The sequence below is a fragment of the Gambusia affinis genome, linkage group LG16 (genome assembly GCF_019740435.1).
Source record: "Gambusia affinis linkage group LG16, SWU_Gaff_1.0, whole genome shotgun sequence".
Classification (NCBI taxonomy): Eukaryota; Metazoa; Chordata; class Actinopteri; order Cyprinodontiformes; family Poeciliidae; genus Gambusia; species Gambusia affinis.
The window spans coordinates 20,781,188-20,799,715 of NC_057883.1; the positions used below are offsets into that span (position 1 = coordinate 20,781,188).

Consider the following 18,528-nt stretch of genomic DNA (forward strand, 5'->3'; position numbering starts at 1 on the left):
TTTCAGAGTTTTTTTCCAAAAAATTTTTTATTTAAGATTTGAAATTTCTAGGTTTTTTTTTCTAGAACATTTCTGAGATTAATCTGAAAATGTCTGAGTTTTTTAGTGGTAATTTACCTTTTTAATCTACAGGGGCCCTTATCGTAGTGCTGCCCTCCGACTAGCCCTGTAGTTGCCCTGCCTGGCCTGCTGGGGCCGCTGTTCCCCCTCATTGCAGAGTGTTTCTGTTTTTCCTGCGTGTTTTCAGTGGCAGCCTCACTCTCTCTCTCTCTCTCTCTCTCTCTCTCTCTCTGCTACTTCAGGAGCAACAAATTCTGATCTGGGATGTTGGGAACTCTCTGAATCCGCTGGTTGTGTTTTTCCCTGCCGGTTCTGGTTCTGTTCCTTCCGCAGGATGGGTTTTATCATAACTTAGCTGTTCCAGACAGGTGAAGGACTGGTTGCTCGTTTCAACATACCGGTTCGGACATGGAGGACCTGATCCGGCTCTCCGACCAGGACTTGCAGAGGTTCGGTAAGGAGGACCTGATCCGAACGCTGCGGGCTCTGCAGAACCGCAGCACGGACGTGATGCTGGAGCACGGGAAGCTGATGAAGGACGTGAACCGCAGCCTGCAGGTCCACCTCCAGGAGATCCGGAGCCTGAAGGAGGTGAACCAGAAGCTGCAGGAGGACAACCAGGAGCTGCGGGAGCTCTGCTGCTTCCTGGACGACGACCGGCAGAAGGACCGGAAGGTGTCCCGGGAGTGGCAGCGCTTCGGCCGCTACACGGCCGGCGTGCTGTGGCGGGAGCTGGGGCTGTACCAGCAGAAGCTGACCGAGCTGGAGGCCGGGCAGGAGGCGCTGCGGGCGGAGAACGCCGAGCTCAAGGAGATCGTCCTCATGCTGGACGAGGAGAGGAGCGGAGCCGGGTCCCGGAGCTCCATCGACAGCCAGTCCAGCCTGAGCGGACCGGTGCCGCCCCGGGACGGAGGCGACGGGAGCAGCGGGGGGAGTCCGGACCACCAGACCGCCTACCTGAAGGGCTGCGGGGGGAAGGCGGGCCCTCTGAGGCGGTCCGTGGACGATCTGTCAGCTCATGGAGGCACCGCTGAGTTCCGATCAGGTGAAAACTATCGATTCGGTTACCGAAGAATCTGGTTCTTTACAGAGTGGAGCATATCCACAAAAGTTCGGTGGAAGGAAAAAGTGTGCAAACTAAGTAAAATAAACTAAAAGTGCAGATAATAAACAGAGTTGGTAGAAATTGGTAGCATTCACTTGAGTAACGTTTTGAAAACAAACAACTTTTATAAGTAAGTATTTATCTCTATTTGTACTTGAGTAAAATCCACAGTGAGTAACTTTACCAAATGAAGAACAAACATGTTTTATCCAAAAATTTTGTTTTTGTGTAAATTTAATTAAGTTAATTAAGTTTTATGTTGAAAAAAACTGATTTGGAAAAATGTTTATTTTTCCTTATTTTTTGTAATTATGTTATTTATATTAATTAATTGCATTTTGTTTCCACGTGACTTTATATTTTAGTCCTTATGATGTAATTTTAAGTTTTAATTAGTTACCCAGTACTTTTTACCAAATACGTTTTTACTTGAGTAAAATATGTTGAAGTAGTTCTATTCTTACTTTAGTACAATATTTGGGCACTCTACCCACCTCTGATAATACAAATATAAAAAATGTTCACGAAAGAGACCATGATCAACATGGCTTTCATTTCTAATTAAAATAATAAGAACAGAATAGAAAATAGTAGAATAGAAACTGTCTTTATTATCCAGTAAAGTGGAACATCAGCAGATTCAGGTAGAAAGAATCACACAAAAAGTTCTTGAAGTGTTAAAAAATTATATATAGAAATAATTATACTAGTAATAACAATAATATATTGCATTCTTCTCAGATCATATTCACATTATGTTGAGTGGAGATGAAAGTAAACCAAGCAAAATAAACTAAAAGTAAAGATAATACTATATATGTAAACAAAACAGTCCTCCATTTTAAAAATGCTACTTTACTCAGATCATAAAACCTCTCAGCTATAATAGCCTGTTGAGTAAAAATATCAATTGTTAACTCAGTTTTCTTAAATAGATGTTGCAGAAAAATTCACTGAAGTGATTTTATTTATTTGTATTTGACTTATTTTCCCTTTGCAGCTTTAAAACCCTGAATGTATCCCGGTTTATCGGCCCGTAACATTTGGGAGTCGCTCTAATCTGGAAAAGGAGAATTCAAAGTTCAGCTCATGTTGGAGAGAATTTAAATGTCGGTTATAGATACCAGTTTATAACACACTGCACACTGGTTAAAAGCACAATATAGTGTCGATTTCTAGTTATAACAGTCACTAAAAACGGTTATTTAAGTTCTAATGATAAGTATAAATGTTCAATTATGGAAATAATTAAATTTATTTTTATTTTTTCATTATCTTGAGTCTTTTTTGCTATGAACCCAAAGCAAATATATTAATATGTTTCTATTTTTGGTTTATTTATGGTAAGCCATATTGTTACTATAACAATCACCAATAGGATTGCATATTCCTAGAATTGGGTATCTATTGTAAATAAAGGAGAATAATATCAAAAACTAGACTTATTTCAAATTCAAATATTTTAGGAATGTAACTTTTCAGTTGAGGCACATTTTTGTATTAAAAGTAGTTTTTTTTTAATTGATCTTTTGTCATATTGTTGCCTTCTCAGTAACAGAGTTTTGGGTTTTTATTATTTTTATTAGTCAAAGGTTTTAAAAGTCACATTTTGCACGTTTTTAAACTTCCATTTGGGTTTAAACTGCTTCTCAAAGAACAGCCACAATGTTTAACAAGAAAACACCAAGTTGTTTTGTGTGATTTTTGGTGTCTAGAAAATGAGCCGTTTCAAAAACCTCATGATTGTTAAGTCAGAAAATGGAACCGTGTCGTTACCTAGCAACCCCAGCTGAGCCAGGCCATTCCCTAGCAACCAAACCCGGACGTTTGGTCAGCTGGTTTTACTGCTGGAAAAGCTCTGATTTTGTTCCAAAAATTAAATTAACATGTTTTGTAAAGCCTTCGTTGATCCCAACCGGTTCAACGAAGCATAATCGGTCACCTCCGAGAAAGAGAATCAAAATCAACAAAAGGTAAACACTCAGTCACTGAAGTAACGATGCTGAATGAAGACCAGCTAACGAGAGTCCGACTTTAGAGGCAGAGGAATATTTCTGGGCTCACACACAGATGGTTTCTGTCACCGATCTTCCTCTGTCCGGCCCGATCAGCACAGATGGTCCCGTCATGATTACTTCAACAGGTCTAATGAGGATTTAGCACCTTAGCTGTGACAGTATGAGACAGAGCACAGATGGAGGATCAGTCGCCGTCGAGATGCAAGTCAGGAGTTTTCTTGCTAGCAGATTTCAGAGTTTGTTTACTGAAGAGCTTAGACTGGAAAACTGATTCTGACCAGAGACTATGTCTTGTTTGGGTTCCGATTGACCTCCAACAGCGCCTAGTTTTACATCCAGTCCTTTCAGAAATTTTATTTAATTGATCACACTAACTATTTTTATCAATTTTCAAAGAGTAAGTTTCTCTAGGACTGGTGTCCCCAGAATTATATTTAAATTTTTACTTGACATGACAAGAAAAGGAGTTGGTTACGCAATGAAAACATTGTATCAAGAAAGCTGGTCAAAACTGGCCCAACAAACAAACGAATGACTCAGAAATGTTTGACAAATAGAAACTAACTTGGTTTGCTTGGGGTTAATCAGTGCTTCATCATGTTTGGCAAAGGAAAAAAGAAAAAAAAAATTAGAAACAATTTCACCAAGTTTGGTCTCATTCACAACATCTATGTTGTTTTAAAACTCCTTGAAATCTTGTGTGAGTTTTGGTATAATTACTCATTTCAGGACTTAAAGTTTTAAACTTTGTCATGGTAGAGAGACATCACTGAATCTTAAACTGTTTAGAATCAACTTTAATGAAGATTAAAGTTGATGAAAGTGTATTTTTGTAGCTTTTTGTTTATAGTGAAATATTAGATGGCTACTACACCCCTGCATGTCTGACATGAGCCATCACTTATTCTCTCTGCTGTGTTTTAGCTTTAGGTTAAATGACCCACAAGGCTAAAGCCCCGCCCAGGTCATCTAAAGCCCCGCCCACTTGACATAAACCAAGTGGGCGGGGATATAAACCACATCCATCTATTTCCAGTGTGTTTTAGCTTTAGTGTTAACTCACTTGATACATGCTACATTCCATCTACTTCTGGTGTGTTTTGGCTATAGTAATAGCACAAAAGCCCCACCCACTTGATAAAAGCCATACCTCATCTATTTCTGTTGTGTTTTAGCATTAGCACTAAAGCTCCGCCCACTTGATGGTAGCTACACCTCATCTATTCCCAGTGTGTTTTAGCATGTATGACGCGTTAGTTCACTTGATACATGCCACATCCCATCTACTTCTGGTGTCTTTTAGCTTTAGCGTTAGCATAAGAGCCTCGCCCACTTGATGTAAGCCACACCTCACATCAAGTGGTGTGGCTTACATCAAGTACTAAAACACATGCTACATCCCATCTCCTTCTGGTGTGTTTGGCTCTAGTATTAGCACAAAAGCTCTGCCCACTTAAAACAGGCTACATCCCAACTACTTCTACTGTGTTTTAGCATTAGCACAAAAGCTCCGCCCACTTGTTAGAAGCCACACCCTCTTTCTCTGCTTTTCTTAGCTTTAGGGGCGGTACACCTCTCACCAGATCAATCCCAAATCCCAGTTTTTGAGCTGTAATGATGCACATTCTGTCACTTTTTCAGATTTCTCAGTCAGAACATGGATAAGTAAATCTGACTTTGCCTGAGTTGATTTTTACTCTAAATATGCAGAATTAAATGTGAAACAATATTTCGAATTATGTATCAGAAAATAAATAAGAACCTGCACAGTTCTGCCAACTAAGAAGCTCAATGTTTTATGTAAATATTCCCTAATACTGTCAATTTAGATAATCTCTGAAACACCCATGAAAAAAAAAAAAGTCATTTGTGCTGTAAAAAACTGTCAGGTCTTACAGGGATTTGTTGAGGAAAAGCTACTTAGTGATAATTCCCCACATTCCTGAGCGGACAGATCCCCCAGAAGCTTTGTGGGAAAAAACCCTGATGTTGAAGTGATAAAGAGGCATTGTTTTATCCAGCTTGGCTGGAGAAAATCCACCTGCTGGGATGAGACTGGTGAGGTGGTTAAACGGGCCAAATGAGCAATTAACATCGATGAATATGAGCAGAACAGATAAATCATTGTGCCAGTTTGCATTGTGCACATGCAGCGTTTTGTGTGGGACTTTCAGGGCGTGTTTGTGCTGAGGTCGAGTTTTTCTCTGCTTTCTCTTCTTTGCCTCAGTTTCTTACAGCACCAGCAGGAATGTGACGGATTTTATTTTAAGGCGATTAATCTTCAATAGTTCCAGCAGTCAAATATTTACAGGCTCTGCTGCTGGGGAATATTTGCATTTTATTCTGATAGCGCAGGAGTGAAATAACATGTAAATGTGAAGAATCGTCTGAACTCTGAGTCCAGTTTATTTTAGTTTAGATAATTTCAATTTGATTCAGTTCAGTTTATTTATTTTCAATTTAATCTAAATAGTTGAGTTTATTACAGTTCAGTTTGGTTGAATTTTATTTGGTCTAGCTGAATTGGTTTCAGTTAGTTTTATTGCTAATTCGTCCCAAATATCTCATAACCAGCCGATCTCTCAGTCAAGTTATCTAGAAAAACCCATTCACAAGACAAATTCTTTACTTATGCGCTGGATGCTAACCTAGAGATGTCGATTAATAGTTTATTAGATTCAAATTAGTGTCATTCTATTGAATAATAACGTTTACTTTACCTTCTTTAGCTTTAGCAACTCCCTGTTGTAGTTCGGCCTCCATCAGGCAGAGGGCGATGTTGGTCGTCCTTAAGCGGAGCCGTACCATCACAGCAAAGAGAAACGATCCAAACATGCAGTTTTGTTTTGAAATTTAAACAGTAATATCGCACAGCAGCGTTCAGTCAGGTGAGATTCAGCTGCATTGGTGAGAAGAAAAGAGCGAATTCAACCAAAACTTACTGATTTGTTACAAAAGCGAGGATGTGTTGATGACAGAAAAACTAAGTAAATAACAAAAATTTTTAATATGAAGCGCTATTTTCTGCTTATTCAGTCAGTATTTAAAACAGCTGACCCCAAAAATGTAATATAAACATATATAAAATGATGATGTGCTTTAACTCATTAATCAATAACATTGGTCAACAGCCAAAACAATGTCTGGGGGTTTTCAACTGTTTTAGGGTAATTTTGAAATGCTGACTCCAAAAATCACATTGGTTTTTCTCCATCAGGTAAACTTTCTGAACTTTGGAGCAACATGAGCATCAAAATGTGTGACTTGTTCTCACGTCTGGATGGGTTTCTGGGATCAATGGGTGATGAGCAGGAGGAGAGATGAAGACGTAATGTTCAATTTATATGCACTTATTTTTTGGATTTAGAGGTGCAAATTGGTCCTAATTCAGTTGAAAAAAATAGACAACTTCCAAAAAATATTGTTTGTAACCCAGTGTAACTTTCATCCTAAACTAATACAACCCAGAAAAAGTCACTGGTTCTCTTTCCTTCCTTTAAGACAAAAGTCAGAGACGAAACTGAGAATATAAATTCTTAAAATCACTGCAGACCTATTAATCCTTTATCAGTCCGTCCTGCTGTAGAAGCAGCAACATCCTGATCGGTGCTCTGAACCAGTGATTCTTTCTTTCCCAGTGATGTGGTGGTATTTTTCCCAGTTGGCCTCATTCCCGACACATTTGTGCTCCCGGTGCCATCTGTCTCACTGCATTATGTGGGAGACAATGGAGGGGGGCTGTCGCTCTTCAAAGAGTGGCTGTGCATAACCTCCCCCCCTTCCCAATCCTCTCTGTCCCATCCTCTGTGGGACGGCCAGGGTCAGAGGTCGAGCCTCAGATTTTATGGGGGCCCCACCTCAGCTGACATCTGTTTTATCAGTTCAGATGCGGAGCGGTGAACTAACAGGACCAGAAACGCACATAAGCGGTGGTTAAACTGGGTTTTATGGGGGGTTGTCTGGTGAGGTCAGGGTGAAGGAGTGCAGCTTGAGAACGGCTGGAGAAATATCTCAAGGTGGAAATCCTGCAAACTCAGTGGAGTTCCTGGAAAAAAAAAAAACCTTTTAATTTGTTGTAAGAGATAACCGAGTCGTCTGCAAACACAAACATCTGAGGGATTTCTAAATCGCGTCAAGTTGATTTGTATAGAAACGTCGCATGTTGTTGTTTACATCCGTAAATTTCACACATTCTCACAACACTGGAGGCCAGAAAGACTTTTCTTTTGCCTGCCATCTGTAGCTGCGCTGCCAAAGAAGAATAATTCTGTTAGCAAAATGAAACCTGAATATGTAGGTATTATTAATTTAATGCAGTAAAGGGAAAATAACACAGAGAAACAACTCAAAACCACTCATATACTTACTGTACATACAGACCTATTACCATAGCAACAGCTCCACTACTGTATCAGGATTCAACCCCCCAAAAATAAGCAAACATTTCTCACACAAAGAACAGAACATTCAGTACGATACCGTTTTATATTTTCAAGGTTGATGTTTAGTTTGTGATTATTAATAAGTGATCATCTGAAAACAGTGGCGATTTATTTTATTAGCTCATTTAAACACCAGCTCTACAGATTCGTTATGTTGGGTCTCTTTTTTTTTTTCAACTGAACCAAAACATCTCAAATTCTGCAGCACATCTGCATGTTACGGTTGTCATAGTCAAGTTAGCATAACTGAGCTAATTCTCTCTTCCTTGCTATTTTTTCTTTGACCTTGTTATATAGCTGTCATGTTAACAATTATTAGCAAAGCACTGTGTCCCATTTTGTTTTATATATCATGTGTACATTTAAAATTTAACGTGTTGACAACTCTTGCGACAGACTGGCGACCTGTCCAGGGTGACCCCGCCTCTCATCCGAAACGTTCGCAGGAGAGGCACCAGCACCCCTCCTGACCTCTCTAAAGACAAGGGTGTACAGAAAATGGATGTTGACAACAGCTAAAACTAATGCTAGTCATTGTTAGCAAACAGGTTTTTCCCCTGATCATGAGTAGGGAAATGGAGGGGAGGATCTTGTGCGCACGACACCACGTTGCAACAAGGCAGTTCTAAGTACTTCACACCATAAACTTATGAAAAGGTATTAGCCAATTATGAAACAATCAAGAAATATTACTTTTTTAAAATATACATCCTATATGTTGTGTGACGATGGTCTGTCTCCCATTTTTGTCATCGCTTTTGAGCCAGGCATGACAAATGGGGGCTCGTCCAGGATTTGAACCCACGACCTCTCGTGGGTCTTTGCAGTCCGCACTGCAGAGGCACAAAATCATTCCAAATATTTCTAGTACAGATATCTTGGTGCACTTGCAATAAGACAAAGAATAACTTGCAAGTCACTTTGTAGCAAGACAAAGGAGCTTGCTTTAAGTAAATAATTCGCAAATATTGAAAAAACAGTACCAGTTCCACTTGCAGATATTTTTTTACTTATAACATTTATTATAAAATAAGTGATAAATGTGCAGGTTGATCAGCTCCAATATGAAACTTTTCTGATGCTTCTGTGTGTTTCACATAGAAATATTGGTGATATTGTATTGCGGTGATCATGAGTTTAGGAAAAAACAGGTTTGACTATTTTTTCCAACCCAATTGTTTGCATTTAAGAGAGGAAGCAGTTCCAAAGAAACATTATTCACTTTTAGATATTCTCTAACAAGCCTGGACAGATTCCTAAATAAGCCGTTTCTTCTTTTAATTGATCTCCGATTGATTTTGACAATCTCAAGAACTAAATCGATTGAATTTCATCTTTTGTAATTCTTCTGCAACAATCTTTGTATCTGTAAAATTTAAACGTTCCAATTGGCCAGTATCGGTACCTCGATAGATGCAGTGTTCGAAGTAAGCTGTTGCCAGTTTAACCAGTTCAAACATGTTTGCTAATCCTTCCTTTACACCAATAGTCTTTTTCCACTGAATATTCCTCTTATTTTCAAGAACTGTTGAGTTTTATGTTTTTTTTAATCGCATGACTTTCTTTAGAAAGAGACAGCATGACTTGTCCGAAACTCAGACTCTCACTGGGACTTCATTCTTTTGCTGCATGTTTTTTTATCTGCTAAAAAGTTGGTCATAAAACAATGTACACAGTTCATGAGACCAGATGATGCACAATAAAAGGTTCCCAAGACTTTTTAAAGAAAACTTGAAATTCCCAGTTTGTGTTTCTGAAGTGGAGTAAAGAGTGAACAATAACAAATCAATAGTTTAGTCCAGGTTGGACTTTAAGCACTCTAAAAGCACCTTCTTTTTTTTTTTTTTTTTTTTTGCAAAAAAGTAAACATTCTATTATTTGTAAGTATATTTTTAATCACAAATGCTTAGAAAAAAACCTCTGTTCAGTGAAGAATAATGTTGTCCAGCTTTGGTAAGTTTAGGTATTTTAGATTTTGATTTAGAAGTGTTTAAATAGTATCTATGTTTTTAAAAACTGGCCCTTTATGTCAGCTACAAATCAGATGCCAACTTCAGAATTATGTCCACAGACAAAAACAAAACAATGAAATTATGATTTTATTGTGTTTTCACCAATATAATACAACTTTCATGTAACATAAATTGCATTTTAAGACTATATTTTGCAAATAATTTAGTTTAGGTCTGACAAATATAAATGTTAGATTTTGAGCTAAAATGGGAGATTCCAACTACTGATCTGCTTAGCCAACACAATTTAAAAGTGATCAGAGAAAGTTTAATGCTACTTTAACCAGAGGAAGATACACTGACTGAACCGGATAGTTGCTTTAGACCAATTTATTCTACATTGGAGCAAACAAACCTGTTCCACTGAAACTCTGCAAAAAAAAAACAACAACAAAAAAAATTGGTGCAAGTCTAATTAAAACCGCAGAAACACTGCATAATCTAATGTTTGCTTTAAGATTGTGACCAAAACAAAGTACTAGGTTTTGGTCATGCGCACAAAATAAACTGCTTCATAGCCAACAACAGTAAAATACAGGATGCACATTTAAAAAGTACTTATGGTGTGAAAACTAGAGGCTCTGATAAAGTACCATGGATTTCCGTGAGTTTTTGTGCTTTAAATATGTAGCTCTGACCTCAGTTAGTCTCCAACTTAATATGTTTTTCAAACCTATTGAAACATTAACATGTTTTCCTTTCTAATGGAGAAAGAGAATCTACAATAAGTTGAATATTTTATCCAAGACTTGATGTATAAAACCTGTAAGGACTCATCTGAAAACGCCCAGAGATTTAATTAAACCTGAGTAAAAATGGTCTCTGACTGGTGTTTCAATGTCCGCCATGTTGCAGTGTCTTCATGTGGAGACACACTGGCACTAAGACAGGAAGGTTAACTGGATCTGTGCTGACCGTCTGTAATTAAAGGATGCCCTCTGTTTTATTTTGTCAGCACAGCCTGCTCTTGTGTTTGTGTGTGAGGTCAGCAGTTTGTCTGCAGCGGTGACTTTCACTACTTCTTCCAGGACGTTACTTTTCTGGACACAAATCAACAACCTGAAGATAATGCAGCCCAACAAACAGCCATGTCTGCTCATTGGACCTGAAGTGGTTCTGCTTGTAGGAGTTAATTGAAACCTTACCAGAGGAACGTTGTGAGCGTTTTATTGCAGCGAGCGCCGCACTTTATTTCCCTCCTGTCATGCCAGATGAAAATAGATTTATGGAAGTCTGTTTACACGGCAAGAATTTCAAACTGTGGCATCAAGTTACGCAGAGTGAGTGTGGAGCCATGTTGTGTTTTCCCCCCAATAAATCTGCCACATGTTTTTATTCAGAACAGCTTAAAGTTATTTCTGGATAAAGTTGGTCAGAACAGGCTGTGATTAAAACTAAGGTTGATATTTTCAATTCGTTGTAAAGTTGCATCAAAATAATGTGCAGGTGGGAAAAAGAAAACATTTTGATATAAGAAGAGGAATGCTTCCTGGGGTAAAAAGTAAACAACTGCAAACTGTAATTAGTCCTGTGTGCAAGACCAACACAAAGTAAATATGTTTTTATTTGGTTAACTAGGGTGACCAAACGTCCGTATTTCACGTCCTGTCCCGGGCGTCCCGGGTTATTTTTAGAAAGTGAGGAAATGTCCTGTGTTTTGCAGGACCCGGTCCAACGTGTCGTGGTGTCATCCACTCCCCCGCTGAAAGGTGTCCTGGTTTTCTCAAATGAAAATATGGTCACCCTATGGTTAACTAATAAAAATCTGAAAAGTGCGGCATACTCCTTAAAGACAGTTATTCTTTAGGGCAGAGGTGTCTAACTCATTTTCATTTTGGGCCAAAATAAGATCATGAATGCTCTTAAAGGGCCAGTTGTGCCAGAATGAAACCTGTTCACAAACTGTTAAAATATCAATGAATCCTTAAAATTAATTATTTAAAAAGCATGTTTTTTTTAAATTCTCTTTTCATAGTTATGCCCTTTTTTGAGTTTATATGTCACCTAAAATGTGGTTGTAGCTTGACAAAGTGTGAATCGGGGTATAAATAATTTGGATGATTGGATAAAAGCCTCTTGTTCCCAATCAGGAAACTGTGAGGAGACCATTAGATCCTTAATGGTCCCTGAAGATCCTGGAAATGTTGACATTTTTAATCTCTTGACTCAGTGTAATGGGGTCTTTAGGAGTAAATGTAAACACGTCTTTAAATCAAAAATCCTGTAAATAATGTCAATGTTCTCTAAGGTTTTACAAGAAGTATTACATAATAGGTTTCTTCCCTAAATATATGTTTTTATCAAAACTAACTGAAAATATCCTAAAATGTATTACATGTAATAATTTAAAGTTCTTTTTATCTGTCAAATTAGGTGAGTAATCATCCACATTTTTATTTTCTTATAATTTTTTTTTCCCCACCAGGGGGTCTTTTTGTGGGCTCTAGTGTCCCTTATATGACAGTAGGCTGACAGGAGAGGGGGGAAGACATGCGGCAAACGTCGGCCGGGTCCGGGAATTGAGCCAGCGACCGCCGCATCGAGGACTGAAGGCCTCCAAATGTGGGTCACGCTATCCCCTACGCCACCACAGCACGCCCCACATTTTTAATTTCTTGACTTAATCTCTCAGGTAAAACCTGCAGAAACTCATCCTGGAATATTTTAAACGGTAATTATGTTTGACAGGAAAGTATCTGTGTGAGGTAGATCAGCTAACAACATGCCAGTCATCTTTGGAGAGCTGCGCCCTGCAGCAACAGCATCAAACATGGTGGCCAAACAAAATCAAAAACATCTGCTTGGATTCTACTGTTCACTGAAATAAAAATAAAAACTGCTTCAAATCTACGGCTTTTGTTGCAGGTGAAAGTTCATGACAGAACAGGTTTCATTCCCTCATTTGTTGCCAAGCTGTCAGCGAACCTTTTGTGCCAGAAATTCCTCCCCGTTAACAGAAACGTGCTTTGAAATCAGCACGTGCGTTCGAACGCTGGGGTTGGGTCTTGCTAAATACTGGGATTTTGTGACCGGATTAGTCGGCTTAACTGGAATCTCTTTAGAAAAAAATAATCAAGAATGTGGCTCTCAGGTGTAGGTGCAGATTAATTTGCGTGGGTTCTAGAAAACATATTATGAGAAGAACCTCAAAAAGTTCTGATTTTTGAGCTTAAAACTCAGATTTACTTGTTTTTTTCCCCTGATTTTTTTAAACTGAGATTGCTTATTGCTTGTATGGTAATTTTCTCAAGAACAAGGATGATTTATCAATATTAGAATGTTGTTTCTTTAGGAATTTACACCAAACGGTCACTGAAACATTAATTAATATAGTATTCATGTGTTTTTTTGTAGATATATCAGAGTGCTACATCAGAGAGCTGGAGAACAAGGTGAGGATCCTGGAGGATGAAAAGAAACTGCTGACAATGCAGGTAACTTACACTTTTATTCTTGTCTTCACTTTATTTGACATTTATTTGCTGTAGGCCCCTAACACAAGTTTTTAATTACAGCGTTTTGAGTCAGTGACTCTGAGTTGCAACAACATGTCAGGACTTGTGTTGTCTTTGCAGACATGACTCATAATATCACATGTATCAGCATCAGTTACTTTTTAAATAATGCAGGACTTTTTATTGATGTACAATAATGCTAGTTTGGTTTTTAAGAGGCCACTTTATATTCTTTACGATGTGTTTGAGTTTTACTACGAGAATTTCAACACATGGAGAAATTACTCCCATCTCTACTGCAAATTCTGTCCAAGTACTTTTAGTACCAATATCTCTAAAATGAGACAAAACTAACTTGCAAGTAACTTTTCACTAAGATATCGGAGTTATTTTAACTCCTATATCTATAATAGTCCTAGTTTTAATAGAAACTAGGACTATTTCCATTGACGAAATAGTCCTAGTTTCACTATAACATGAACATAAAGGTTGTTCTGCTTGGTATTCTTCTCCTTTATTTTAAATACGACCATGATTGTCTTTAAAACATTTATTTTTTGGTGTTGCTGCTCTCAGTTTTGGTCTGGGACTGAGCAACACCTCATGTTTTGGTCTGATTTGTATTGGAGAACACCATGACCTATTGATGAGCCCAATCACAGCAGCTGACTCTTGCCAGTAAATGCAAACACTGCAGCTCTCCTGTTACGTACGGTTTCACCAGCCTCCTTTTCTTTATATAGTTCTATTTCTTTTACCTGTAAATCCTGAAACATATGAATAAAAACCATGAAATATAACATAGGCTTTGGTTAAAGCTGTAGTGTTTTACACATTTGTTTAAATTATGTCGTGACAGAATTGACCCTTTGCAACTATGTCAATTAAGCAACATGACGGACAATAGTATTGAATGGAGTGACTGCGATTGTTTACCCAAGTTTTTCTTTTTACCAGTACAGCCATGGATTTACTTGATTTTCTGTGGAATTAGCACACCTAGTTTGGCCTCAGACGGCGATATTTATAAAAGTTGGAAATAATTAGTTTAGAAACCGATCCATACGTTCTCCCTCCTGACCTGTTTGTCGCAGATCATATCTGCCTGAATTTACACCACATGATTCATACTACCATGTTATAAAAGGCGTTAATACAGAAGAGTATTTGTGAACCTGCACTGAAAGCCTGTCCCAAATTTTTTTTGGTAGATTTGCCATAAACAATTTAAACAATTCAGATTTGGAAATTGTCAGAATTTTGAGAAAAAAGTCAGAATTTTGCAACAAAGTCAAAATTGTACTGAAAAGCCAGAATTCTGAGAAAACGGTTGGAATTCTGCGAAAAAAGTCAAAGTTCTGAGACAAATCTTAATTCTGCGAAAAAAAGTCGGAATTTTGCGACAAAGTCAAAATTCTACGAAGTTGGAATTTTGATGAGAAACATCAGAATTCTGAAAGGAACATCGGAATTCTGAGAAAAAGGTTGGAATTCTGTGACAAAAGTCTAAATTCTACTAAAAAGTCGGAATTCTGAAGAAAAACAGAATTCCGACGTTTCTTTCAGAATTCTGTTTGAAAAAAAAAGTCAGCAATCTGAGAAAAACTTCTGAATTCAAAGAATTACATCAGAGTTTGTAGGAAAGAAGTCATAATGTTTTAATGCTTAGAAGAAAATTGTAATTCTAAAAAAAGTCAGGATTCGGACTGATTCTTATCTTTGTTCTCATCAGAACCATCCTCGGACTCCCAGTGGAGAACTGTCCCCCACGGGGTTCTACCTGCCTCTGGCACAGAAACCCGAAGCTGTAGTCCATGCCATGAAGGTAAACTCTGAACACCGGGTGGTAAGAAATATTTTTATTATTCTGTAATTGATTCTAAGTGTGTGTAGGTGCTGGAGGTCCATGAGAAGCTGGACAGTCAGAACTCGAGGGAATACGATGAAGACCTCAACGATAAGGAGAAAGCCATCGTCAGAGAGATGTGCAACGTAAGTTTCATTCTTGTTTCTCCTGAATACTTCCAGAGTTGGGTTGCAACTGAGTTACTTTGGCAACTTTTTAAAAATATATATTTTTAGGAGTATTTTTACTACTATCAGGGGTAATTTTATTTTGAAGTATCACTATTCTTGAGTAAATGTCTGAATGAAGCTTGTTTTAACCAGACACAGACATTCACCTGCAGTTTTGATGCAATTTCGCACTTTATATTGAGAAAAATACTACTTTTTTTTCTTTTGCATAACATGTTACTTATATTAATAAATATCATTTTGATCCTTAAAATACCAAAATTTTAACATAACTTCATATTTGGTCTGTCTGATAATATAATTTTTATGTATTAAATGGTTGCTATTTTGATCAGTTAATATTTGAGTAGACTTTTTACCAAACACTTTTTTACTCTTACTTGAGTGACTTCTTGTACAGCTACTTTTTTTTAAAGTAACCTCTGAGTGCATCTCAGAACAGATCAGAACATGCACCCAAATCTAGAAAAATAATTAACTCCTGAAGCAATTAAAACCTTAGAATGTCTGATCGCTAATCTTTGGAAATATTTTGATGATTTATGTCGTGTTTAAGGGCCTGCCTCACTGTGATTGGTTAATATTTGCCTCCTGTTAAGCGGTGAGAGCTGCATTTCTTGCCTTGCAGGTGGTTTGGAGAAAGCTGGGCGACGCTGCTGGTTCAAAGCTCTCTGTTCGACAGCAGCTGTCAGGAAACCAGCTCCAAGGTCCGGTCCAGTAGGAGAACCCACCATCGAACCCACAGCATGATCCTCAAACGGAAGCAGTAGAGAAAAATGGGCACACCTTTTACTATACAAATGCACAAAGTTTCAACAGTCCTGGACAGGATGCTGAAACGGCTCACTGATGCCACCATGTGGACTTAAGGTGTAAATACAGTTTTAAATCAGCAAGTTTTCAGTTTTATGTAGCAGATCCATCCTCAGTCTTCCATTTCCTGATATCTTAGAGGTATCCGGTCCAAAGCGTCCTTCTCCCCACCGACTCCAGATCACGTGGGGATCCCTTCATTGAATTCTGGGTGCGAGTTCGGGTCTCCCTTCAACTCTAACGACGAAATCCTGCTCTACAACTCTGAATTTCCCCCATAAACTCAGAGGGAAACTTTAAGGGAGCCGATTTCAGTCTAGCTAGGTAAAAACTAGCCTCTTTCTCTACGCTTTGCTTCCTACAAAGTCCCTGAGCCATCGGCGGCTATTTTGAAACGACTGCTAATCGCTAACGGTCGGCCATGACGTATGTAAAGTGCTAGTATCGCCCCTATGAAACATATCGGGAGTTGCTTGCGTTGTAAACAACCGTCCTCCACTGCGAAGAGGAAAGCATCGAGCTGAACGAGATGGCTGTGAATGTTAGTTTAATATTTGGAAGCGTGACCAACACGGACTGAACGGCTCCGTTCACTCCCTCCGCTAAAACTACAGACTACAACTGTAAACAGCGCGGAAAATCAACGTCGTCGTTCTCAACTTCTTCTGTTCGCTGATTGGCCGGTTGGAACGCTAAATTCTAAAACCGAAGCTTCATATTTCAGCTTCACCAGGACAGACTGGAGAATTGTATTCATAAAGAGACAAAGCTGTGAGCTACCTGCCTGTTTTCTGCGCCATCCTGCAATCACGCAGAACCAAAGCATTCCCTGGGTTTCCACAGTCCAGAGTGATGTCGGTTAGTCCGGCGCCGCCATTTTGTTTGACTGTCTACTTAGTTGGACTTTGACAGCAAAATATTATGGCCAGGCTAAGATTTTTTTATCCTTAATTACGAGAATTAAGTCATAATTTTAGGGGAATTAAGTAGTAATTAATAAAAATACCTAACCCAAACTTTTTCTTCTAATAAAAGTTTTTTTGTTTGTTTGTTTTATAAACTTCCCCGCTAATATCATGACTGTATATTCTCATAATTAAACAAAAATTCTGGTAGCCTGGCCTTAATACTCACAGAAGGGAGAGAAAACCCCCCCCACTTTTTTGTCATTTATAATGTCTTTTTTTTCTTGTTCTTCTTTTATTAGACAAGAAAGCAAGGGGGGAAAATCACATTAGAAATTGGATCTGGTAAAAATATTTTAGATTTAATTTTCATACCATATCACCCGGCCCTATGCAGAAAAAAACATTCTCTGGCCACTTTATTAGGCGCACCTTTTGAGTTGTATGCAGAGGAAAATGGACAGACAGTGTTGAGATAGAAAGGTGATATTAGGTTGAATAATTGCACATTACTGCAGTGAATATACCCAGGAGGAGATTTCCACCTTTAAGTCTCAACAGAATCACATCTTTGGCAAACATGATGAACTGTATCAGCCATGCTGCAGCTTTTCCTTCCATCTTGGCACAATGTTTGACATCTTCCTGTAGTTTGCTGCTGCATGTTGTGTTTTTTTAACAGAGCTGGCTAGTGCATATCCTCTAGATAGCAAGGACCTTTAATTCATCTACATCTGAGGAATATGAAAGCATGTTTTTGCTTCAAAGTGATTTTTTTTTAAAAGAATCTCTTCTTAGAAATTTCATTTACCTACAGCTGAAATAAAGTTGATGTCTGTTGCTTGTTTGTGCAGAACTAAAATTAGAAGATGATGTTAAAAACTCAACAAAATCAGTGCAAACATTTCCTAATAATCCAATTCTTTATACTGATTTGTTCCCCAAACTCACGAGCAACCTCAGGAGAAAACAGAGGATCAGTTTTCCACAAAGTTTGTTGTTAATTTGATCCCACTGGTGATTAAGTGTATGTACTATGTGCTGCCTTTCTGTCAGGAGTAGATACGCTGCCTTAATGTAGATTTTACAGCATATATTTCTGTTAAATAAATGGAGTTTAGCTGGATTTTAAACCTGCCCGCAGTGATCCAGAGAGTTTTCTGTTTAAAAATAAACACAATGCTTTAAATTTGGTTTAATGGTCCGAAATAAACGCTTTTATTTGTAAGTAAAAAACCTGACGAGCACATTTTATTGTACGGATTGATGCAAAAGAAATATATTAGAAACAGCTGGTTTCTGAATGTGTGTATGTAGCTGCAGATGTATTTTAGCAAACCTGTTATTCATGAGAATAGCTTAAGAAAATGAAAATACTTTTAGATGAATATTAAAGATTTTTTTTGTAAATGTGTGCTGCTTTATTGCTTGTTTAAATTTCCATGTGTTCAGAAATGTTTAATTTAGTTTCTTATTTATTCAATTCATATCCCTGTTTCCTTACACATGATACTGTTTTTTCTTTTGCTGCTAAAAATCTAAAACTAAAAAATATCTAATTTCACAGAATCTAAAGTTACAAAACAAAATAATAATATAAGCAGGCAACATAACATAAGAAATTGATGATCACAAGAACAAAAAATTCAAAATTATGTTGAAATTAAATAAGTTCTAGTAT

At 37.9% G+C, this 18,528-nt stretch overlaps 1 protein-coding gene across 1 annotated transcript; it reads left to right on the top strand.

The window, feature by feature from the left end:
- Positions 1–86: 86 nt before the first annotated feature.
- Positions 87–18,257, top strand: LOC122846678 (coiled-coil domain-containing protein 85C-A-like). The gene is made up of 5 exons (XM_044143766.1): positions 87–1,105; positions 12,992–13,071; positions 14,825–14,917; positions 14,986–15,084; positions 15,758–18,257. The coding sequence occupies exons 1-5, from the start codon at positions 469–471 to the stop codon at positions 15,848–15,850; spliced, it is 1,002 nt and encodes a 333-aa protein (XP_043999701.1). The 5' UTR covers positions 87–468; the 3' UTR covers positions 15,851–18,257.
- Positions 18,258–18,528: the final 271 nt, after the last annotated feature.